The 25,990-nt window shown below is 43.8% G+C and overlaps 1 protein-coding gene across 3 annotated transcripts in view; it reads left to right on the top strand.

The window, feature by feature from the left end:
* LOC137324786 (uncharacterized) overlaps positions 1–24,750 on the top strand; it is a 65,900-nt gene extending 41,150 nt beyond the window's left edge. Inside the window, exons 10-17 of one of the 3 annotated variants that reach the window (XM_067989487.1) lie at positions 3,663–3,812; positions 7,247–7,475; positions 8,340–8,541; positions 10,810–11,074; positions 14,880–14,992; positions 16,902–17,065; positions 21,971–22,193; positions 23,253–24,750. In XM_067989487.1, coding sequence (XP_067845588.1) covers positions 3,663–3,812; positions 7,247–7,475; positions 8,340–8,541; positions 10,810–11,074; positions 14,880–14,992; positions 16,902–17,065; positions 21,971–22,193; positions 23,253–23,392 — 1,486 coding nt within the window. In that variant the 3' untranslated portion in view covers positions 23,393–24,750. Of the gene's footprint in view, positions 1–3,662; positions 3,813–7,246; positions 7,476–8,339; positions 8,542–10,809; positions 11,075–13,270; positions 13,403–14,879; positions 14,993–16,901; positions 17,066–21,970; positions 22,194–23,252 lie in introns of those variants that run through there. The other 2 variants (XM_067989485.1, XM_067989486.1) reach the window with 2 other exon arrangements.
* The last annotated feature ends 1,240 nt before the right edge of the window (positions 24,751–25,990 follow it).

Raw genomic sequence — 25,990 nt, 5'->3', positions numbered from 1 at the left:
GTAAAATGTTTTTGGATATATAACAGAATTAGGGATTAGGTTTCGGTGCTGGGAAATTCAATACCAGTTTAAGTTTCCCGGCACGGCTAGATGCAGTGTGAATGTCCCTTTACACCACCCACGGTGTGATTTAGCATGACATTTCCATTTCCTATATCAGTCATCCTTTTGGCCTTTCTGTGTGAGATTGGAAAAATAGGGGTCGTTTTACATCAAGTTAAATCGAAACTATAGCACAGGACAGGCCATTTGGCCTGTAGAACTCCACTTCCCACCTTTTGCCAGTCTGAGTTGCTACCCTGAATCCTTACTCTCTGTTTTCTGTTTTGTAACCAACTTGCTATCCATTTTGCGACCTGTCCCCTGACTCCACATGCTCTGACCTTAGTCATGAGTTTACAATGCAGTACCTTATCGAAGACCTTTTGAAAATCCAAATATATTACATCTACTGCATTACCCTTGTCTACTCTTTCTGTTACTTCTTCAAAGAATTTATGCGACTGAGTTATTGCCCACTCCACTAAGAATTTAATTGAATTTAATTGAAACTGTCCAAACATGTTTCACCTGGAAAGAAAGAAATAACATGTATTTGTAGAGCATCAAGTAGATTTTCATTCTATTGATCTGAGTTGGATTCAGACCCCGATCCTAAAGTGGGTTCCATAGTACTCTTTCACTTTCAACCAGTCCACAGTATGCATACTTTCACAGATAAATATTGTTTTGACTTGACAGTCCAAGACGACAAGGGGCAAGATTTTAACATTGTAAAACAGGTGGGTTGGGAGCGGGTGGGCATTCAAAACCGCAACCATTTCAGACCCACCCCCAACCTGCCTCCAATCCGCCCATTTCCGGTTTTCACTGGGACGGGAAGAGGGGCGACCAACCCACTCCCAGAAGGCGAGTTGGTGACTAAAACCTTTCAAGGAGGCTGCCGGCCTCCATTTTTGCAGATCTTGCAAATTCAACCCCTGGGGGCCAGGATTCCCGGGGCTTCCTCCTTCACGCCACATGAAAGGAGGCGAGAAGACCCGAAACTGCAGGTAGGTGCCTTTCTGGCACAGCTTGTGGGCCAGGAGGAACAGGAGTGCTTTCCCCAGGCCCAACAAGCCTACCTGCAACAACCCCCCTCTGATCCCCGACCCCACCCCAACAATCATGGAACCCCCTCCCCGACCTCCCCCAACAATTGCGGACCCCCGTGATGACCTCCAACCCCCCCCCAACGATCGCGGACTGCCGCGATGACCCCAGATCCCGACACCCCCTCGTAATTGACCCCCTATCCCTCCCCCCATGACTGACACCCCCCCTGTGATCCCAATGCCCACCGATGCTCCCATGCCCACCGGTGCCCCCATGCCCACCAGTGCTCCATGCCCACCCATGCCCATCAGTGCCCTATGCCCACCCATGTTCCCCCCCCCCCCCCATCCATACAATCAAAGACTTACCTGAAGACATCCTCTCCCTGGCTGCTTTCCCGTCCAACTGAGGCCAGCCTGTCAACCAGGCCGGTCAGTCGGACGGCAAACCGACAAAAAAATAAAATACTTCCTGGTTTCCAGTCCGCAATTTGACCCCCCTGCCCTGTTCCCGGCTCGGGGTCAAAATCATGCCCAAAGTGTTTGTCACCAGGTGCTCTGGGCTGGATTAATAGCACAGGTCTCCCACGCTCCACCATAAGTTTTCTTGTACTGCCTTGGGTTGTTCCCACTTATGTGTGAAGGTTGAATGAATGAGAAAGAATTTTACATTACATACTGTATGACTGATCTTCATTTTTTGAAAGGATTTCAACCCCCACAATCAAAGATCCCTCCCAGTCTGCCTGGCAGTTGTCTTCCTGGCATGGTTTGGAATTGCTCTTACTGTTTACTGTATTATGTTTCCGTGCTCTCCCTGGTACTTGATTCTCATTGCTGCCTTCTTTTATCAAAGAACTGAGGGATCAGTCCAGAATGAGGTCTAACGGGCAGCAGAATGGTGGAAGGTCATCTGATTGCACAAGACATAAATCACAGCTTAGGTGTTTTTCCTCAGTATAATGGCAGCAATATCCTATTTGTATGAAGAGGCTGAACTTCTTGAAGGAGATTACTATTTCTTTTTTTATTATTCGTTCATGGCATGTGGGCGTCGCTGGCAAGGCCGGCATTTATTGCCCATCCCTAATTGGCCTTGAGAAGGTGGTGGTGAGCCGCCTTCTTGAACCGCTGCAGTCCGTGTGGTGAAGGTTCTCCCACAGTGCTGTTAGGAAGGGAGTTCCAGGATTTTGACCCAGCGACGATGAAGGAACGGCGATATATTTCCAAGTCGGGATGGTGTGTGACTTGGAGGGGAACGTGCAGGTGGTGTTGTTCCCATGTGCCTGCTATTTCCAATAGTATTATCAACTGGCCTCCTAATGGGTGCTGCTGTTAGACTGACATTCCCTTCTTCCAGGCAGTTGAAGCACACTGGAACAATGGGGGAGATTTTAACCTAACCCGCCCATCGGTTAGTGACGGGATTGGGTGCAACACTGGTTTTACACCTCGCCCGATTTTAGTCTCCATTACTCTCCCAGATTCCCCTTAAAATAAGCCCGGTATGGGTGAATTGGCACCACACAAACGCTTTGTGGGAGCTGCTGAGAAACCAGGCATTTACCTGGATGATTCTGTTCTGGTGGTAGCACATGAACTGAACATTGAGTAGAAAGAAGAAAGAAACAAAGGAGAGAAATAATTTGCATTTGTCGAGCACCTTTCACATCCTCAGGATGTCCCAAAGTGCTTCACAACCAATGAATTGCTTTTGAAATGTAATCACTGGTGTTCTGTATGCAAGCACGGCAGCAAATTTACCCACATCAAGGTCCCACAAACAGCAGTGAGATAAATGACGAGCTAATCTGTTTTTTGGAAATATAGATTGAGGGATAAATGTTGGCAGGACTCCAGGGAGAATACCCCTGCTCTTCTTCGAATAATGCCGTTATCTTTTACACACATCCACACAGGCAGATGGGATCTCAATATAATATTTCATCCAAAAGACAACGAAAGCTATTTGGTTAACAGATTTGTTAAACTAAGAAACAAAATGGCGGAAACAATGACCAGACAAGGCATGACATAACTTACTGACTGTTATTGTTTAATTGCTTGAGAGTTCTTTGATATATATGCAATACTCTCCAAAATTTACTTGCTGGGTAAAACGATTCAGTAATCTTGTGTAGTCCATGATGGGAGGGGCATGAATGACTACACCAGTGCAAATAATCATCCCTTGTACTCGTGGAAAAACAGCAGATCGATAGAATTATGTAGCCCTTCCATACTTCTACTGCTCAGTGGTGAATATTATGAAGATTTTGGCTTTCCTACATTAAGCTCAGTCACCTTCTTGATGTATCTGTGATCAGCAAACTGGATGACACTGTAGGCATCACCAATGCTACCTGAATGAAACTGGAAGGATTAACATTAAGAACCATGGTGACCTTGACAGCTACTGACAGTGGTGTCCAGATTGGATGTTATGGTTTTTGTGTAGGAAATGGCACAGCACAATGTCTCCCTGCTAAACCAAAGTCTTTTAAGTTTCTTTTAGATGTGTGTTTTTGAATATTTTATATGTAATTTTTATCCATTTTTTTCTTTTAGTCAAGAAGCCTCACATCTTCAGGCTTTAAATACATTTTCTCTTCTGAACATCCAGTTGCTCAAAGGGATATTCAGGCTAGGAACATTTCTCTTCAACCCACCAGCAGGACTGCCTGAAAAAACAATGCCTCCTGAACAGGTGCTTCACTTGTAAGTGCTATGTTTCATTTGTTTTAGTGATCTTCATTTACTGTTTGTATTAAACAACAACAACTTGCCTTCATACAGCACCTTTAATGTAATAAAATGTCCCAAGGTGCTTCACAGGAGCAGTTATCAGACAAAACCCGCCAGGAGTTAAATTCGTGGCCCAAATGTACATTATGAAAATCCAAGGAAGCCAGAGGCAACCAGGGAAAAGTTATATAAATGGCAGGATGTGTTCATTAAGCTGAATTAGTGGAAGACAGTCAACCTGATTACAATCTTCACAGAAAAAGATAACCCAGAGCAGCTGGCTCTCATAGTCAGAAAAGATTACATGATGCATTTAAGGGGAAGCTAGATAAACACATCAGGCAGAAAGGAATTGAAGGATCTGCTGATAAGATTAGATGAAGAGGGGTGGGAGGAGGCTCGTGTGGAGTATAAACACCGGCATGGACCAGTTGGGCCGAATGGCCTGTTTCTGTGCTGTCCATTCTATAAAAGAATAGCTTAGCATTAGATTGTGATTTAATATGTATAGTTAGATACTATACTTTATACTGTAAACATATAATCGTATTATATCACCGTTACACTATTTGCTTGTTCATTGTTTGTTTAATAAATTCACTTAACATTTTAAATTTAGTACAAGGTATGGTGTGATGCTTTATCATTTCTGAAGACCCGAGAGAAATTCTGTGGTGGCTTAAAAATAATTAGCAGAGTCTGCTATTTGTTAGCAATGAATGACATGTTTCTGAAGGCTTACCTAGTTCTAAAAACTAGGATAGACACTCTCAAAGATATGGGGAGTTGGGGTGACCTAAACTTTAAGCAACAAAATAATTAGTGTAAGAAGGATAAAAAAGACCCCCCAAAAATTATCACTATAACACATAGCTGTTACATTACTATATGATTTTAGTGAAGAGTTGAAAGGATTCACTACCAAATGAAATAAAGATATATTTGAGATTTAATACAACAATCCACAAAAGGAATTGAATACTGTGATTTTTTTTTTTCTTTCCCTTACTCCCTCCTCGCCTGAAAGCACTAACTCATGTTGAGATACTTATGCTAGGATGCGGTTTCATGAGCACCAGCGGCTCTTTACCTCACCTGAGAGACTTTCTTCAGGTGTTGAGTGTTGTTGATTTATTTAAACAGTGGAGAATATGAGTGCTGAGCCCAGCTCCATCCTCGGCCAGTTTCAACAGTCACATTTCCAACAAGGCATCACTGGTCAGGTGCAGGAACCATGGGATGTTGAGATCAATTGTAGCTCTCTTGCTGTTGCCAGTCTCATTACACCACCAGGCTCATACCCATGACCTTCCTACTGTATGACTCATTGGGCAGCACTCTCGCCTCTGGGTTCAAGTCCCATTCCAGAGACTTGAGCACAAAATCCAGTCTGATACTCCAATGTAGTCCTGAGGGAGTACTGCACTTTCAGATGAGACATTAAACCAAGACCCTGTCAGGTGGAAGTAAAAGATCCCATGGCACTATTTCAAAGAAGAGAAACGGGAGTTATCCCCGGTGTCCTGGCCAACATTTATCCCTCAAACATCACTTAAAAAAAACAGATGATCTGGTCATTATCACATTGCTGTTTGTCATAGAGTTATACAGCACGGATAGAGGCCCTTCGGCCCATCGTGTCCGCGCCGGCCATCAGCCCTGTCTACTCTAATCCCATATTCCAGTATTTGGTCCGTAGCCTTGTATGCTATGGCATTTCAAGTGCTCATCCAAATGCTTCTTGAATGTTGTGAGGGTTCCTGCCTCCACAACCCTTTCAGGCAGTGAGTTCCAGACTCCAACCACCCTCTGGGTGAAAAAGTTCTTTCTCAAATCCCCTCTAAACCTCCCGCCTTTTACCTTGAATCTATGTCCCCTTGTTATAGAACCCTCAACGAAGGGAAAAAGCTCCTTAGTATCCATCCTATCTGTGCCCCTCATAATTTTGTACACCTCAATCATGACCCCCCTCAGCCTCCTCTGCTCCAAGGAAAACAAACCCAATCTTCCCAGTCTCTCTTCATAGCTGAAGCGCTCCAGCCCTGGTAACATCCTGGTGAATCTCCTCTGCACCCTCTCCAAAGCGATCACATCCTTCCTGTAGTGTGGCGACCAGAACTGCACACAGTACTCCAGCTGTGGCCTAACCAGTGTTTTATACAGCTCCATCATAACCTCCTTGCTCTTATATTCTATGCCTCGGCTAATAAAGGCAAGTATCCCATATGCCTTCTTTACCACCTTATCTACCTGTTCCGCCGCCTTCAGGGATCTGTGAACTTGCACACCAAGATCCCTCTGACCCTCTGTCTTGCCTAGGGTCCTCCCATTCATTGTGTATTCCCTTGCCTTGTTAGTCCCTCCAAAGTGCATCACCTCGCACTTTTCCGGGTTAAATTCCATTTGCCACTGTTCCGCCCATCTGACCAACCCATCTATATCATCCTGCAGACTGAGGCTATCGTCCTCGCTATTTACCACCCTACCAATTTTTGTATCATCAGCGAACTTACTGATCATACCTTTTACATTCATATCCAAGTCATTAATGTAGACCACGAACAGCAAGGGACCCAGCACCGATCCCTGTGGTACCCCACTGGCCACAGGCTTCCAGTCACAAAAACAACCTTCGACCATCACCCTCTGCCTTCTGCCACTAAGCCAGTTTTGTATCCAAAGTGCCAAGGCACCCTGGATTCCATGGGCTCGTACCTTCTTGACCAGTCTCCTGTGGGGGACTTTATCGAAGGCCTTACTGAAATCCATGTATACCACATCCACTGCGTTACCCTCATCCACACGCCTAGTCACCCCCTCAAAAAATTCAATCAAATTAGTCAGACATGATCTTCCCTTGACAAAGCCATGTTGACTATCCCTGATTAATCCTTGCTTCTCCAAGTGGAGACTAATTTTGTCCTTCAGAATTTTTTCCAATAATTTTCCTACCACTGATGTTAGGCTCACTGGCCTGTAGTTCCCCGGTTTTTCCCTACTCCCCTTCTTGAATAATGGTATTACATTAGCGGTTCTCCAGTCCTCTGGCACATCCCCTGTGGCCAGAGAGGTTCTGAATATATGTGTCAGAGCCCCCGCAATCTCCTCCTTTGCCTCACACAGTAGCCTGGGATACATTTCGTCCGGGCCTGGGGATTTATCTGTGTGCTGTGTTTCCTACATTACAACAGTGATTACACTTCAAAAGTACTTCATTGATTGTAAAGTGCTTTGGGATGTCGTGAAAGGTGCTTATATAAATGCAAGTCTGTATTTTTTCTTTTTACTGTTTATAGCTCAGTGCTTGGGTGCAGGCAACTTACTCCCAATACTAACTCAGTAAATATGATTGATGTTTTTTAGTCTTAAATATTTCACCCGCAATTAATTTTCTGTGTTTGTGTCAGTGCTGCAGATTTAGCTGCTCGGGGACTGTGCCAATATCCATATCGTGGAGCAGTAAGTCAGGATTTGGAGTGGCTGCTGCTGGAGGCCCATTTCACCCTTTTAGACCTGCTTGCCAAACATGCATCAGGGATGGAAGAGTGGGTCGATAAAAGATGCCAGTCTTTGTCTTCACTGATAAAGAACAGCTCCATTCCAGTCTGTGAGGAACTACGAGATATGCAACGAATGGTATGAGACTGCGCCAGTAATTACTGTGATTCAGTACGATACGTTGATAATAAAACAATGGTTATAGGACACCCAAATTAATCTTTCAGTCTTAGATTTTTCTCTCTACAGTACCTAGCTATTTTTGGTAATTTGATATTAATTATTTTATGGTTTATAAATATTAAAGTAATAAACATTTTTATTAATTTACTATTACTATTACTGTACCATACCTACCTGCTTCCATAATTCAGTTTGTTGATTCTGATCCATTCCTGTATTGTAGACATGTCAAGTCACACTCATTAGAAACAGTGACATTCGCTCCTTTTTGGTTTAAAAATGTAACCTATTTTGAGGACTGTCACTCTTAGAATGTTCTTATACCTGCTATGGAACTTTTATTTAAAAAAGAATCTATTGTTTCTGTTTTTGACCCTTTCCCATTCACTAGATCTTCTCAGGGTAACCACTATAAGAACATAATAAATAGGAGCAGGAGTAGGCCATACGGCCCCTCGAGCCTGCTCTGCCATTCAATAAGATCAGGGCATGAACTTCTACCTCAATGCTTTCCCACCCGATCCCCATATCCCTTAATTCCCTTAGTGTCCAAAAATCTATCGATCTCCGTCTTGAATATACTCAATGACTGAGCATCCACAGCCCTCTGGGGTAGAGAATTCCAAAGATTCACAACCCTCTGAGTGAAGAAATTTTTCCTCATCTTATAAAGACTGAAGAAAGCTCCTTGTAGTATCCAGCTTTGCGATCCGGGTGATAATCAGTAGAACATTAACATCAGCCTTACTGCTGAGCTGTGTTTAAGTTTGTTAGTTTGCTGGCAGATCGCGGCAATAACAAAAATCCTTCTTTATGTAGGTGTGCCAATTAAGAGTAGAAATATCGCCCTGCAGCAGTAATGCTCTATACATGCTTGGCTTGGCACAGATGGCTGATTATGACAATGAAACCTCTGCAGACACTGCCAAGCAAATGATTGAAGATGCCCGCTTTAGTTTCCAAGCCAGCATTAACATGGAGAACAAACCAATATTTGGGCCCCCACCGATAGAACTGTCTAGTAAGTGAACAGTTCTATACCTCTATTCATTCTTGTGATATGATGAAAGACCTACATATTATGGTGCCCAGAGAAATAAGAAAGAAGGAACTGGCATTTATATCTCTTAACGACATTACTTTTGAACTGTGGTTACTGTTATTATATGCACACAGCAAGGTCCATAAACAGCAATTAAATAAATGACTAATTAATCTGCATTTTGATGGCTCTGGTTGAAGGATACCAAGAGAATTCTCCTGCTTTCTTTCTAATAGTGCCATAGTATCTATTAAGCCAATGCGGCCTTGGTTTAACTTCTCATCCAAAAGGCAACACCTCCAACAATGCATGCAGCACCCTCCTTGGTCTGGCACTGAAGTGTCAGCCTGGATTATGTGCACAAATCCTGGTATTGGGCTTGAATTCACAACCTTCTGACTCTCAGGACTTACCCACATAACCCACGAGAATGGGTTATGTTAGGTGGAAAAATGTTGAATAGTTTTTGCATAGAATAGCCCTTTTGTCATCTATTCTGTTTATACCATGAAAATACCTTCAATTATATACAATCACTACACTGAAAACAAAAACAAAAAAAACGTGTTTAATTTGCATGCTTGTATCTATGGAGGCAAAACTAAAGAACTGAACCATTATTGTGGAATACTGTCTGTTTTTAAATAACCCCCAAGTCCAAATGGGGCTGATTTTCATGGGAAAATCATTGTAAATGGAGCAGCCAGGGCCTGAAAATGGGTTCATAGGAACAGGAGTAGGCTATTCAACCCCTTGAGCCTGTTCCGCCATTCAATTAGATCACGTACCTCAACTCCATTTACCCGCCTTTGTTCCATATCCCTTGATACCCTGTCCTAACAAAAATCTATTCATCTCAGTCTTGAAAGCTCCACCAACGCTTCGAATTCTCATCCTTGTGTTCATATGCCTCTATGGCCTTCCCCCTCCCTATCTCTGTAACCTCCTCCAGCCCTACAACCCTCTGACAACTCTGCGTTCCTCTATTTCTGACCTCTTGTGAATCCTCAACATGTTTTGACCCACCATTGGCGGCCGTTTCTTCACCCGTCTAGGCCCTGTAGAATTCATTCCCTAAACTTCCCCGCCTCTCCCTCCTCCTTTAAGACGCTCCTTAAAACCTGTCTCTTTGACCAAGCTGTTTCAGGCAGTAGGCTCCTTTTAATATGCAAATTGGGGCTCTATGGCATACAAGTACCCCGATTGCCATTTTACAGGAGAGCTGATCGGAGTGTGTGCCCTCCATTCACGAATGGGTCACCTCTCCCATACTTACCTTGCTGCCGGCCGGGTGTTTCTATATTAGCCTGCCTTGATCCGACGACCTACTTCAGGACAACCTTTTGGTGTCCTCGCAGATCGCCAGCCCGGGGGCCTCAAAATCGTGGCTCCCTCATCGGTGCTGGGACAGCTGCCAATCCACATGTTCCGTCTGTCGCCCGCCCAAAATTTCAAAAATCAAACCCCATTGTGTTCAAGGGACTCCAGGGTTATTTTCATGGTAGAAATAGCCTTTATAAAAAGGGATGATGAGATGACTCTTCTTAAAATGTGCTGGTTAATTGGAAAAAGGCCTGTTTGTAGCTGCCTTGGTTCCTAAATGCTACACCAATAAATAAACATTTTGCGCCCTGTGTAATTCTAACTAAAAGCAAACAAAAGGTGCACTCAGCTGCATTCTACAGCATCCCATAAACAATTCATTTGCTACTACTTGCTGGATTCTTAGACTTAATGGTGGGGGTGGGGGGGAGAAACAAAATCAATGTTAATAGCATGCAATTTAATTCAATAATTGTGAATGTCCTGGTTATCCAGGCGAAAGTTTAATCAAAACTTAACCTGCAGACTCTCTGAACAATATTCAGAAATGTTTGATTTTCATTTGCTAATTGGAATTTTTCTTCACTGTGTTGCATATTCAATATAACTAGTGAATCAATTATAATTCAATTTAGTAAATAGGTTGAGTTTATGAATTGATTAAATTAACAGATCTAGCTCCATATATTCTCCCGTTTCTCTACTTCAAAAAAGAAACATGACAAATGATGGATTATATTCGTGCTGCTGTTCAGCCTATTTTTTAATTACTTTATTGATTCTTGTCCCCTCTCCCAATTTTACTCGCAGATGTTGTTGCACTATTGCAGCATGAAATAATAAAAGGAAATCGTGTCAGGGAAATACAAACATGAAATAATAAACCGTGTGTGTAACTGAGCTTTTACTTTTGTTTTGTTTCAGAACAGAAATGGTGGCACGATTGGAAAAGTGATGAGAACCAAAAGGCACATCAGAAATCCCAGCAGCAGCAGCAGCAGCAGCAGTCAGGAGCAAAAGGTACAGCCCCTCCGCCCCCTGCTTCTGCAAGAGGTGGAACGGCCAGAGGCAGAGCCACTGGCACCAGAGGATCTGCAGCGACACCACAGAGCGGTGCTTCAAAGCCCACTGTTTCACCTCGTGGCATCGGCGCATCTGGGAAAGGGAATGAAGTTTCCAGAGGTGCCAGGTAAAAAAAAAAAACGGTGGTTGGGGGGGGGGAGTTCATTTTTGTATCGTTCTATGTAATTTTTTAATATTATTTATAGAGGACTAGCACTACTTCCAGCCAAAACACAATGCAAAAGCATTATGAGTAGGATTTAGGAATTAGCACTGCTGGCACAGATATTCCAACCATTAATTTTAATCTGTCTAGGAACCAATAATGTTATGCCCCCTCAGTCGCCCAACCATATTCCAGCCATCCCTTAATAAGTGAAGCTGAAATGACCACGTGGATTCAGCATTTCAACTCTATACCGCCGACAAAGAGAATCACCAAAGGTGTGATCTCTTTTAAGGTGCTTTTTATCATTCATGGCATCAGGTTAATGCCTATATGAGTCTCACTTCCTGCATCAAAAGTCCCGTGCTGGCCTGACTCTTCAGTTCTTTGCCCCGTTGTCAGTTGTCATTTCAGAACGTTCCTTTGTTTTCTCAATAGTTCATTTCTGTCACGCCGTACAAGGTAGAGTCTTACCAATATTTCTTGACCTGAACAATAAGATGATGTAGTATACTTTCTATGACTTACAGTACTGTTCAAAGTGTTCCAGTGGGTTGTTTGAGGTGCCCGTCATCTAAGTATGACACGGCCTCTTGCCCTATTTGCTTTGTTCTGGTTTTGTTAATCAGAACTTGCATAAATGAGAGAGGTTTTTTATCTAGTGCTATCCTAAGTATAAAGCCAAGTTGTATAGGGCTCCTGATGGGGGTTTTGCAATACTCCTTCTCAAAGGTTCTCTTGGAAGCAGCCCCTTACATCGTCGTAAATGGAAGAGACTTGGAACTCTAATTCAGCTTACTTCCCCCTAACCTTACTGTCCTCCCAGTAGCACTGATCTTGGCTATGAGTCAATGAAACCTAGACACAGGGCTGGGGTTTCCCTTTGGGGCGGCTAGGCCACTCTAAGTGTGGTGAGATGGATAGGAGTTTCACCCACCCGAGGAATGCACCACTGACCCCAGCGAATTTCCCAGGGTTAGGCTAATTAAAATATTTTTAGCACGCATCGTTGGCATCTCTGCCAGCACTAGAGGATCTGCCTTCGGACAGGGGAGAGAAATGGCACCTGCAGGAAGGGATAGTTTGTAAATGGTGAAGAGGGGACCAAGGTTGGGCACCTGTGTTACACTGGAGGTGACCATATGAGCAGAGGAGGAGAAGCCATTGGCGACAATTTAATGCCATACGTTGCATCTAGTATCAGCGGAGCCAGGTGAGAACAGCAACATTGGAGGAGGACAGAGTGGTGAACAAAGCCAAAGATGCCAGAGCCCTCTAAAAGGCAAAGGAGGAGGATGAGGCTGAGAACCAAGGTCACAATCGCACAGGATGTAATTTGAGACTTTGATCATTGTGGCCTCAGTGCTTTTAGGTAAGGTGAAAGATAGATTGGATGGCCTTGAACATGAAGTGTGCAAGAAAAGAACATGCCCTGGGACTTCGGAAAGAAAGGAAAGGTTGGAGATAGGATAGGAGCTGGAGAGAATGCGGCAGCCATGGGTGGATGTCTTGGGGAGGAAGGGCGATGACCGCAGTCTTCAGGGAAGTGGAGACAGATTGATGTTGGCAAGCACAGGTGAGGAGGTGAAGTTGGGTGGTTAGGAGGGGAGGGGGTTGAGTGAGTAGCTGATAGACTTCATGGACTAGGTGAGTGTGCTGAACAGGAGATGGGGGAGAAACTGCCCAGAACAGGATTTATTAGGGTTCGTTAGGTTGGAGGGCATTATGGAAAGCTAGCAGCTGAGGGGGAAGGGAAGTAGGAGGGTAGTCGGAGGGAGCTTTAAGCGGGAGTGAATTAAGATGTGAATTAAAAATATTTTATATTAATATTTAATATATTAAAAAGATGAGCTGAGCCAAGTAGAGACTTTATAGATATTGCACTACACCTTCATATTAAAGGTACAATGAAAAGAATGTTAAAATGTGTGGAATCCATGACAAAGTATTAAGCCCAATAGAGCCATATAAGTATCAGAACAAGATATGAAAATATTAAGCTATTTGAATATTCATGACACTAAACATAGTAAAATAAAGGGGCCAATTTTCGTCCTCAGTTCTAAATTTTTTAGAACTGGTGTAAGCCTTGTCCAATTGGTCAAGTGCAAGGAGCAGAATTCTTTGGTCTAAGCTCATTTACTTAATTATTCACAGTAGCTGGTTCAGACTCAAATGGATCTAGGGATGGCCCGAATAATGGAAGAGGAGAATTCTGTGCAATTGAAACTTAAAGGGATGGGGACAATTAAAAGGGAGTTTCACAATGTGGAGACAAAAATTCAACAAGCTTCTGGTAAGTCTTGAAAGGAAACTTAATCCAGCTGCAACCTTTGCCAAGGTTGAAGAGGCAGGAATTTAAGAAGTGGGAGGCAAAAATGAAGGGATAGGGAAATCTAGATGCAGGGTAGTGACACAACATCCCAGCACACAGCTCCCGTTTGATGGCTGCTGAAGGGTTTGTAAGGAGGGTTATCCTCTGTCACTCCCTGGCACCATCCCTGTAGGCCACCATTGCAGCATGCCTGCAAAGAGGTGCGGCCACGTTTCAGGCCGTCCCTGACCGTTACTGTCCCTACTTGTGCCACTCCACTCTGCCGCATGGTAGTTGCCGGTGTCCTTTCAGCATTTGCTTCTCTCCTGACCCAGATCCCTATGACCAGTGGCAGGGACCTGCAGAAATGGGTTGGTGGCTCTTTGTCGGCTGAGGCCAATTGAGCAACAGTGGCTGCTCATCACACTGGCATGCCTTCCTTCATGCAGTGCCACGTGAAGCTTGCTGTGATGAACCAGGCAGCGTAACGATTAGATGGCACTTAAATATTGTAATGAAGCCACCAGGGGGTCTGCTAGTGCAGCTGCCTTTGGGAAGAGCAGCCTCCGCCAGTGCTACATCTGCTCAAATGAGGCAATTTCACTTCTCTCTGCAGATGCGGGTGCACAGGAGTTGACTGGGTGCACCTGTTGAAAAAACCAGACCACCCAGCAGCTTCTCCTGTTCTTCTGAACACCTCAGCTCAGTGTATTTCCATTGGTTAAACCCAAAGGTGCCAGGAGAAAGAGCTGGGGCTGAAAAAATTAACAAATGGCACAAAAAGCTCACAAAAGCATAGGCCAGCGGCCTAAAAACACGAATCACTTGAGAGCCTTTTAAAGAACCTTCCTGTCTGAAAGGCTCAGCCTGACTCCCCCCCTTTCCTGCCAGTTTCCTGGGTGTGCTGGGAACTTGGCATCCAGCATGCCTGCCAGCTACAAATTGAAACGGGGCCCTTCCACCCCTCCGCCTTTTGAATATCCTAATGACGTGCCAGCCTGTTTTGAATGAGAGCTTCTATCTTCCACCCCAGGCTCAACCACACACTGTTGTGGTGCCGAAATACGTGGGAACTAATTGCTGTCTGATTTTGCAGTCCAGTATATCCTGTCTACAACCAAATATTGGTGCAGACAGGGTATACCACACACTAAAATTTACCTCAAAGTACCCCTGGCTTTGACCATTTTGCCCCTGATTTTTAAGTTTGTGGGTTTGAGAGATGTGAATCTGCTCCCATATCTAAAGTTGTATTGTTTTCAAATGTTTCCCCACGAGGTGGGCAGTTGATGGGAATATGCATTATCTTGCAGCGTATATAAGGCTGACTTGAGTTTTTTTTAAGGTCTTGATTTCTTTTTGTTCATTGATGATAAATGGGAGGAATATCTGGTCCAGGGTTTTGACGTGACAGGTACAATGCTGATCAGTACATGTTGAATTATCCACCAGGGGCCGTGCTGCTGCTACTTCTCCAAGCAAAACCACTGCTTCTGGCAAAATAGCCCAGACACGTGGATCTGAAAAGTCAGCCGGGAAAGATGCAAAACCCACTTCAGACTACAGTAAGAAGCAAAGTATTCTCAAAATCTCGTATTTGCAGCTATCTGTGTCATCAGAATAACGTACTGAATATGTTATGCCTTATCATTATATGGCAGAGTTTAACATGAAAAGGAAAGTTGATTCATGTTCCAGCCAGACTAGCATATTTGATGCGTACGCTGCTGCTTACATTTGTGATCAATAAAGGGCAAATGCGTTTAATTTTCAGATCTCAACACCATGGCGGACGAATTTTCAGTTAAATTTGGGTTGGATTTGGTGACTCCAAAGTTACGATCAGCAAAATCCAAAATCTGCCGTTTAAACATTGAAGCTGGACCTGTGCTGATGATAGAATTGGGTACAGTGGTGTAGTGGTTATGGTACTAGACTTACAACCTAGAATTTGTGAGTTCAAATCCTGCCTTGGCAAGTTGTAAGCTTGAGCACCAGTGACCAGATTATTATAAAATACCAGCTGGAGAGCCATCAGCTTCTTCCGAGTGGCTGGAATCGTCCCTCAGACCACCACATCATACTCAACTTGGCCAATGGAAATTCATTTTTAGCAACATCTTCTTCTGAGTGGCTGCATTCCCACAAGTGCAGGGTGCCATTCATGCCACCCATGTAACTATCAAGGCCCCATCTGAAAGCAAGTAGCGTTCCTGAATGTCCAAGTTGTGAGTGATGTTGGTCACCTCCATTATGCATGTCACCCGGAGAGCAGCTGCGAGTCATTTATTTTCAAGCAATGTGACAGGGTGGCTGATAGAAAACCAGGTAAATCCGCTTCAGCCTTGGCTGATGGTACCTTTTCAGAATCCAGGATCAGAGGCCAAAAACAGGTTCAACGAGATCTTGGGCACTGCCAGGATCATTGTGGAACAGACCATCAGAATTCCCAAGCCCTGTTTCCAGTGCCTGAACAGGTCAGGGGGAGCCCTGCAGTGTGGGCTGGGAAGGGTTATCAGAATTATAGTGGCTTGCTGTATCCGCCATCATTTATCCATGACAAAGGGTTTAACCCTTCCAAGCACAGAAGACGAAGTGGGAGAAGTTGGTAGAGATCAACCCTCTGCTCACGATGAAGAGGTCCAGGAGAGAGAGGTGGCTAGGTGCAGATACTCTGCTGCTAGCGGCACGCTCCATTAGACAGGAGATCTTCGCCAACTGGTTCCAATAAAGAAGATGCCCTCCGTAGGCTTGACACAATAAAGCATTTCATGATCCTTTGATTTGCAGACAACAATTCAGTGAATCTGTAATATCTCTAATATCCTCTCTTGAAGAGGACAGTTACAAACATTAATCACCATACAAGAGAGATAACAACAACAACTTGCATTTATACAGCGCCTTTGACGTAGTAAAACGTCCCAAGGCGCTTCACAGGAGCGATTATCAAACAAAATTTGACACCGAGCCTCATAAGGAGATATTAGGATAGGTGACCAAAAGCTTAGAGAGGTAGGGAGGTGGAGAGGTTTAGGGAGGGAATTCCAGAGCTCAGGGCCGAGGCAGCTGAAGGCACGGCCGCCAATGGTGGAGCGATGGAAATCGGGGATGCGCAAGAGGCCAGAATTGGAGGAGCGCAGAGATCACAGAGGGTTGAGGAACTAGAGGAGGTTATATGTATGCAGTCCCACCTTCTCAATACTAGTCATTCGTATGGTCCCTTTTTAAGAGCTTAATCTATATTATTATGTAGTTAGGTCAATTTTATCTGGCTAATTAAAATAGAGTGGACTTTAATACTTAAATATTAAAAATAAAATTACTTCAGTATCAGTAAATTGTTTATTGACAATCTGGTTATAAAGATAATATTACATATTTAGAACAGAATGAATGTTCTTTAAGTTGCATAAAGTTCAAGATGATAAAAAATCAGACAATTAACGCCATTTTTTTCTTTTACTTTTCCAGCCACTGACGTCGCTCAGGGCTCTAGGCCATCGCAGATCCGCCCACTCATGAACCGCGCTTCCTTCGCATATCGTTTAGCGATGGCACGTGCTTTGTCACGCATCGATGAATCGTCAACTGAAGCACAAAATTATTACAATGAAGTAATTAAAATGGCACCAGAGGTACAGCAACTTATTCCTTTCAATATTTTCAATCAGCCATCTGTGCATCTCCAGAGGTTCAATAGAATGCCATAATCATCCAGTGCAGCGTATGTCTTTATCGTAAACTATTTATACCTCTTTACAGGATATTTTCACCAATCCCACACTCACAGTGGGATACTACGCTTGAAGGGCTACAACACTGACCCAAATTCCCTTTCTGTTTGTCTTGCTGCCGTGAGCACGGGTTCAATAAACTCACCCTTCTATCTGGACTTAGTGAGAGACTGAGATGACTGGCTGCTGATAGCTACAGATACCAATATTTGATGTAGTACAATTTGACCCCGATATTAAGTCTAACTATCCTAATAGAATTCTTTGATAAAGTCACCAAAGTTGGTGAAGAAATGGATATCCTTCCTATTCATGGATTTTCAGAAGGCATTTGATAAGACCCAGTATGTGAAATTACTGGCTAAAATGGAATTGAGGGCAAGCTTGTGGTAAGGATAGGAAATTGACTGGGCCAAGATTTGGGATAAAAAGGATAAGTGGTGTCACCATAAATGCTGAGGCCCTCGCTTTTCATTCTTGCTGGTGAGTTTTCTGATTGCCGCATTATTTGAGCGAGATGGCTGTGCAGCAGGATTTGCACCAATATGAACAGCACACAGCCGACCATACTGGATCTCCCGCTTCACTCCTAATTCCGGGATTGGACCTCCCACCTGGAGCTCGCCAAACGGGGAGGTGGAATATCTGCCATGTAGCTCTTCAGGATCTGCAGCTGGCATTTAATGGGATGTAGCTGCTTGAAGCTAAGTGGTCACATGTGGGGGGGGGGGGAAAGATATTCTGGCTCTCTAAATACTGTGTTGGGGACAAGATTATCTCTGACTGCTTAAAGGCTGGATTGGGCATAAGTGGCTGGCATTGGGATGTGAAAACAAATATGGGGCGGGAAATGAATCTGTCGGCGAGTCATGGTGAAGTGGAGGACTTGTTGCATGAGGTGGATGTGAGGAGGCTTTCCCTGTTTGGCCGTATGATCACCTTCCCCAGGGCACGGCAGTGCAGCATTGCCTGTCAGGAGGTGGCAGTCGGACTGCGTACAACACGTACAGCATCTTGGAAAACATGCAGAAGAAGAAGGCGGACCTTAAGAAGGTTGCTATGTACAGCTACCCAACAGCACCAATATAGCAGGCCAAGTTTGCTTGCTGCAGAATGATAGCTGTCAACCTGCTCCACATTCACCTCTCACCCATGCAGAGCCCTCTTTTATTACTTACCATATTCCAGCAGCGCACATTTCTAAGCTGCAACTTTGAATGGCAAGCCTAGCTTGTTGACATAAGGGCAGCAAAATCTTCGAACACAACCTACCTACATGTCTCATGCTCAGTTACTGGCCATACAGGCTGCCGATCTGCCCCAGTAGGTTATTCCTCATTTTACAACATTTCAAGACTATAGCCCTGATTTGGCAAGGCTCCACACTGCTAGTGAAGTCTTGTTGGGGATAAATGTGGGCGGTGAACCCAGGCGGGCAGGCATGTACAGTGTATTTACAGTGTGTCACATTTTGCCGCAGAGAACAATGGCAGGCAAAGGGAGGCTACCTGGTACAGGCCTCGTTCTAATATACTCATTGTATTTTATTAACACTCAATTTCACATTCTTTGGTTGAGCTGTATCGAGCACTCACCTTGTCCGTATAAAATGTCTTTTTACCGAATGCACCGCAGAAGCAAAATTCTGAAAGTTAGGTTTCTCCAGCAAAACCTCATACTAAAGTTGTGAGTTTATTTTTCAACAGCATTGATGTTTAGTTGCGCCGTGTTTCCGGAATTAGATTTTGTAACCATCCAGGGCGCCATTTCAGCATAAGAGCATTTTTTTTACACACACAAGACTTTGTCCCATTATTATTGTTTTCTGCTGTAACTTAAGTTGCAACAAAATGCTGAGGGTAGGGATTTCTTCGGGGGTCCCTGAGTGATTCACAATTCAAATGAGAGAGACAAGGTACAAAAATGTAGGTGTGCCAACACCAGAGGCATCATGGGGGGGGAGCGGGGTGGGGGGGGGGTGAAATCCATCTTTGGAATACGGCGCGAAACAGGCACGAACGAATCAGCTGCCCGTTTGGAAACGGGAATCAGGCGGGGTGTAAAACAAGCTGCCGATTTGCTGTCGCCCGAAATGAATTTCACCCCCTCCCCCCCTCCACGTCCACGCCCAGGACCATTTATAGATCCCAAAACTCCCACCTGGACACGCCAGAGACCTGTCTTCACTGCCTCCACTTCACTAGAAAGGTTGTCACTGAACCGTGCCATCTGCTGCAGGCCGACCTGCAGATAACTTCTACCACTTGGGATACGAGAGCTCTTCCCACAGATTTTGAAAGTTACCATAACCAAGAACCATTGGCCGAAGCCAGTTGTTTTTCTAAAAGGATTTACACCAGTGGCCAAATCTGTTATTAATTATTTATTAATAAATCTTATTTGGCAATTTGCCCCCAGGTCAATTCTCTTTCATTACTCTTTGGGTATAAAGTTAACTGGTCCAAACATTACCGGTAAAACCTTGGTATAAAATATTTATAGAGACTGATAAGGATTTTAACTATCTGACTATCTGTTGAAATGTAGAGAAAAGTTGAGGAAATAGTTCCATTCAATTTTGATGGAGCTAGTTCTTGTACTAAGAGTTAAGTTGATGGATGTTTGATAAAACCCACCCCCTTTGTCTGGGGTGTTGTATATTCAAGAGCTGGAAGCACAGCAGAAAAGAGTCACGACGCTGATCCACAGGCCTTGAATTTAACTCCGGGCTGGGTTTGGGTGGGTGGATCACCAGGTGAGTTGGAAACTCACGCTCTGCTCCAGAAATTAGATCCAGGCTATTTTAACTTCCGGGGACTCATTTAAATCCCGCCGGCCAACTCCCCGCCCATTCTGGCCAGGAATTCAGCGGCATGCGGCAGAAAATCGCACAGCCCGGAGATCGCCTGCCGACACAAGGTAGGCGGCGGGATCAACTGCTCGAAATAGTCAGCGCGCTTAATACAATTAAAGCAATGTCCTTGCAGTTGACGCCTGTGGTAATGGCAAATGGTCAGAACCATTTGCCCAATGCAGGGGGCTGCCCAGGATAAGCCAGGGGGAGGGGATGAACAGTATCGACCGGACTCCATCTCAAGCCAGAACTACAATTTAGAAGTCTGATCTAATTTGTTGAGTGATTTCAAGATTGATTAAATGGGACTGTGGAATGTTCTTCAGCATTTCAAAGATTTCCCAATTTCCTATCTGCAGTTTATAGATATTGTCATTAAACCAAAGCATTTCTATGAAAACATGCTACTACTTTGTAACTATGTTATCGTTTGGCTGCCAAAATCCTCATGTCTTTATATCAGAAGGATGAGTGTAATCATGTTGCCAGGTTTGTAAAATATCAAATAAAAATCTTCTTCAGGACACTTTTCCTTTTCCATCTAGCAACCAAAAAGACACGAATTGTACAGAACTGAGATCCTCTTGCCCCGATTTTAACTCAAGGCGAGAGGTCAGCGTGGGGTCGGCCTGAGCAGCAGGCTTGCCCCGACTCGCCAAGGCAAGGCCCCGGCCGTTTTAACTCCCGAGACACATTATCATACTCCAGGCCTGACTCCTGCCCGATTCCTGTGGGAATGACATGGACGTCAGTGGAGGGGAGCAGGGCGAGCACAGCCGGGGGGAGGGGGAGGAAAGCCCGGGGCAGGAGAGGCACGGGGTTTCCTTGTAGGGCACTCCTGCTACCCTTGGCCCTTTAAAATAAATTAAATTCACGTACCTACGTGGCCCTCCTCTGGGTCGGCTCCTTGGCACCAGGTGTCGAACGCACAATTGTGCATTAAAATGGCATCAGGGTCCGAATTACATCATCAGACTCCAACTTTTGCATTTTAAAGCGGGCGAGGGCCTCACATACCTCTCAAAACCCAGGAGAAAGAAAGACTTACATTTATATAGCACTTTTCATGACCTCAGGACGCCCCAAACGCTTTACAGCCAATGAAGCATTTTTGAAGTGTAGTCACTGTTGTAATGTAGGAAACACGGCAGCCAATTTGCGCACAGCAAGGTCCCACAAACAGCAATTTGATAATGACCAGATAATCTGTCTTTAGGTGTTGGTTGAGGGATAAATATTGCCCAGAACACCGGGGAGAACTCCCCAGACCTTCTTCAAAATAGTGCCACGTGATCTTTTAAGTGCACCTGAGAGGGCAGACGGAGCCTCGGTTTAACGTCTCATCCAAAAGACGGTACCTCCAACAATGCAGCCCTCCCTCAGTACTGTACTGGAGTGTCAGCCGAGATTTTGCGCTCAAGGTCTCTGAAGTGGCAACTTGAACCCACAACCTTCTGAATCAGAGGCGAGAGTGCTACCAACTGAGCCACGGCTGGAGTTAAAATAGCGGTTGGCACCGATCGGAGGCTGGATCAGCTGGAGGGCAGGTTGATGCCTCTGTTTTAGCTCCTCGCATGCCCCATTTTTGTTTGGTGTGGGGTTAAAATCAGCCCTATATAAGCAGCTAGTAGGACCTGGGACACAGCAATGATTTGGCAGAAGGAGTTGGTGAAAAAACATACCATCACCAAAGAGATTAGGACCATGATGAGTTTCCTTTTTGTCTTTTTAAAGCTCTGAAGAAAATACAGAATTGGCTTTCTGACCTGGAGAGGTTTTGGGTGGGGCTCAGCCAATAACTTCAAGAGTTTACCCCTGGATTACTGCCTGTCAACATTAGGATTTCATTAGTGTATGAGATTAAGTTTTACAAAGATCGTGTATGTGAGTATATGATGCTGATTTAAACATTTGGCTCAAAAGTGAAATGACTTTTGTTTTACCCCGGTCAGGTTCATGATGCCTACATTGAGTTAGCAAATCTTCTCTTGAAAACTAACCCCCTGGGAGCTGTGGAAATTTACTGCAAGTTTCCTGTGAAACCTATTAAGGAGCAAACGTTTGATGATGCCTTCATTACAGGAGAGATAGTTCGTCTTTTAATGAAATTTGGAAAGTACGACGACTCTCGCCTGGGCCCAAACCTGATTGCATATGGGAGAGTAATGGGACTAGGTGCGTATATGGATTACTTTGTCAAATAGAAATTAGGAACAGGTCACTATCTTGTCACTTGCACCATGGACACTGAAGATTTATTTTGCGTGCTAAATAGAAGTTTCGAGGGAACCTGGACTTTTCCTTTAAAGTGTCATATTTGCTGATGCTGTAAATGCTACAGCACCCAGTTCTATCTTAATGACCCAATCCACTGGGTGCTTCTCAATTACTAACTTGTCAACATGTTTACTTGTGTCCTCAACATTGCTCATATTGTGCTGAAAACTAATGGGCTTGGAGAAAGATGAGCACGGATAAAAACGCAGTTTAAATCGACTTATTATTTTCAAAACCAGATGGCACAATTGAGTAGACAGGTTGGGTTTGTTAAATGGCAGTGTATTCTTCTGCACTGCTACACGATCCTCTCTATTATAAAGGAATATATCATTATTCCTTTCTCAGCGTCTCCTTATCAGGTGTTTTAAAACTGCTAGTCACAGGTAGCCAGAGAGCAGACATTTTGTGCAGAATTCTCTCCAACATTTTATAATGAAGTCTACTCCAGTGACCGAATGAGAACTGTGGGTTAAGCAATAGAACTTATCATTCAAGACATCATAAAGGAGAGTTTTGCATAAAAGGTCTGCTACTAAGTTACCTCTAAAGCATAATGCACAATACCAAGGCACCACCGAGATATGCCAGTAAGCATGCACAATTAGATTATGTAACAATTCAGTAGAATATATTTGTTTTTAAGGACATGTTAAGGAATTACAAATATCAAGGCTGATTAAGACAGGGGAACCTGAAGAGCATCTTTTCATTGCGGGCCTGATCAGCAGACAATGTATTTGAGAAATGCTAGAAATAATTAAAATGAAACGTTTACCCATTTTTAAAATGTTACATTTAATTCAGATGAAATCCAAGTTTGAATTCTGCATTGTTTATTTCACCTCATTTACAATTTCCTACTTAAAAAAGATCCATTTGGATTCAATTTGTACTAACAGTAACTGGATGCAATAGTGCAAGTGTCCTCCATGTAACATTTGCATTACTTTGCAGCTGCCATAGATACTTACATCAACACTCTTGACCAGAAATTGAAGACTGAACTTTTGATGACAGTCTATGCTGGAATCCACGACAAACCTATGGAAGATGCAGAACTTCAAGCATTCTTCACTTTCAAACATTGGATATAGGATGTCTTGCCGTTAGAAATAAAGTGACGTGTGTTAGGAGTCTGCATAGAAAGATTTTAGGGATTATATGCAACCTGTTGAACACAAATATATGTTGTCAAAAGTTTTCAAAATTGTGTTAAGTGTTGTATAAACCTAAATAAGCACCAATTTAAGTGTTTTCCTTCAGTTTATTTCACGAAACATTCTGTATGTTCAAAAGAGTTTTATAGTTCCTGTCATCATTAGCATTTCTGAAGTAAATGTTTTATAAGTAACAGGTGATGGGACTATTTTCATAAAACATCTTCCAGGATTATAATTTGGATGTGTTAGTTATTTGTTCAACTGGATGATTTCATTCCTAGAAACTGGTATTTGTATAGAAAAAGTTGAATCCAGATAACTATGTCTTGTACTATGAACGCTTTACAACAATCTATTTTACCGTGGCACCGTCACACAACTACTATGACTTCAATATCACCAAGTTCTCCCACACCATTAGCTGGGGCTGACCAGGTGTTTCAGATGTTGTTCTGTATGCTGGTAATCTTGCAGTACATTCCACTGAAGAATTCTCAAGTCATTTGTGCCAAAACTGGCAACTCCCATATGGCTGATATATTTACATCTTACTTTATAGTGCCCAGCTAGTCTACCCTTCAAAAATGAATTCCTCATGAGTCATTTGTACTTTAATATGATAAATTAATAATTCACAATATTGTGTAAACTGCTACAGAGCTGAATTAAATGACTGAAATAACGAACATTTGTTTCAAGTACAATCTATAGTTAATCGCAAACAAATTCATTAATTGATATTTACAGCTATGAAAAGCTTCTATAGGCACCTTCATTTCCCCATACAGACACCACCCCCCCACCACCAATATCATTGCTAGGCTGGGTAACGTACTCTCAGATGTCCATCAAAGCTGTCCTTGAGTTGGTCACCAAGAGCTATTTAATTGCAGCCCAGTGATGACTCTCCATCTGGGGTCTAGCTCCAGAGCTTAGTGGAGGAGGGGAAAAAAAATACATCAAAACCCTCATTCCTGCGCTGTGATGTTAAATATTGATGTTGCAGTAATCCATGCCGCCCTTAAAATTAGGTAGTTGCCTATGAGAACGTCTGCACAGGGACTGCATCCCGACACGTGTCAGGATGTGCCCCCCACCCCACACAGCTTCTGCTGCTGAGCCGGCCGAACTTTGCGGAGTCAGGAGGGGCCACTAGTAGGGGGTGCATTTGGGAAAACCCAATACCAAAGTGCCTAGGAAGTCCAGAGAAAGTCTGCACCCCATGCCCCCCCCCCACACCTCCACTGAAAGAAATCCTTGGTGCCCCCATGACTGGGCCGCATTTGTTTTTTTTTAAATTGGTCCTTTATCTTTCGGGATCCGGCCCGGACCCCCAGGTGAGCCTCACATCCCCTGTTGGCGATGTTCTTGCAGGAGTCTGCCAGAATGGCCAGGGATTTTCAGCTGGAAGTTTAAAAAGCAGCATATCTGAAGTTTAATATCAATGAAGTGGTCCAACATTTCATTCATGGCAATTTCCTGCCATTTGTATAATTCCACAGAAAATGACTGCATAATAAACAACTATCTATGGACTGGGCAAAAGCGGCAGGTTTCAGTCGAGTAAAACTTTCATATTTGCCCTGTGTGTGAGCATCAAACTATGTATGTATAATGCGAGTTCATATAAATTCTCAAAATGAGGGGCCCATTAAATAATGCAGTGAGTGTTCTCAGTGGGTGTGGCAGGAGAGGGAGATAAGCAGGTTTTGAGGTTGTGGTTGGCTCCAAGGTGACATGGCTGACAATACAGCCAAGTCTACAGTACCCCAGTTCAGTGTTGATGATTAACCAGTCAGTCTGACTCACCAATTGAACCTGAAGGGATAGTAACGTTACCATCGGCTGGAATTTTTCCCATTTGGCTCCATCTATCTTTGCAAGCTGATTCCCTCAAGGTTAGGATGGTCCTAGATGCAGAATCAAGGGAAGCTTTACCAGCGCTCTGTACCAGTATGCTGCGCAATTTTAGCTGATTAAACTCCAAGAGTACTCCTACACTCACTTGGGAGTATCTAAACCTCGGCTCTGCCAACCTGTGCCCAAAGCTCTCTCTATTTAGGTAAGTGGAATGTGTCCCTACGGGGTGAAAGCATACATTCTATTTGGCAAACAGTATTCCTACGTGAGACTCTTAAAGATCCCACGGCACGATTCAAGGTAGAGCAAGAAGTTCTGGCCAATATCCATCCCTCAAACATCACCAAAACAGAAGAACTAGTCATTTATCTCATTTACTGTTTGTGGGACCTTGTGCAAATAAATTAGCCGCCATATTTGTCTACATAACAATGGTCACTACACTTCGAAAGTAATTCACTGGCTGTGAATTACTTTGGGACATCCTAAAGATGTGAAAGGCACTATATAAATTCAAGTTGATTCAACATAAATTCAAGTAAATATTTGATGGGGAAAAATTTGCAGGGCTATGGGGAAAGGGCAGAGGAATGGGACTAATTGGATGGCTCTTTCAAAGAGCCAGCTTGGGAACGATGGGCCGAATGACCTCCTCCTGCCCTGTATCATTCT

This window comes from Heptranchias perlo, chromosome 8, assembly GCF_035084215.1.
Source record: "Heptranchias perlo isolate sHepPer1 chromosome 8, sHepPer1.hap1, whole genome shotgun sequence".
Classification (NCBI taxonomy): domain Eukaryota; kingdom Metazoa; phylum Chordata; class Chondrichthyes; order Hexanchiformes; family Hexanchidae; genus Heptranchias; species Heptranchias perlo.
Note: the sequence above shows the minus strand (reverse complement) of the source record. Positions and strands in the feature narration are given on the sequence as shown.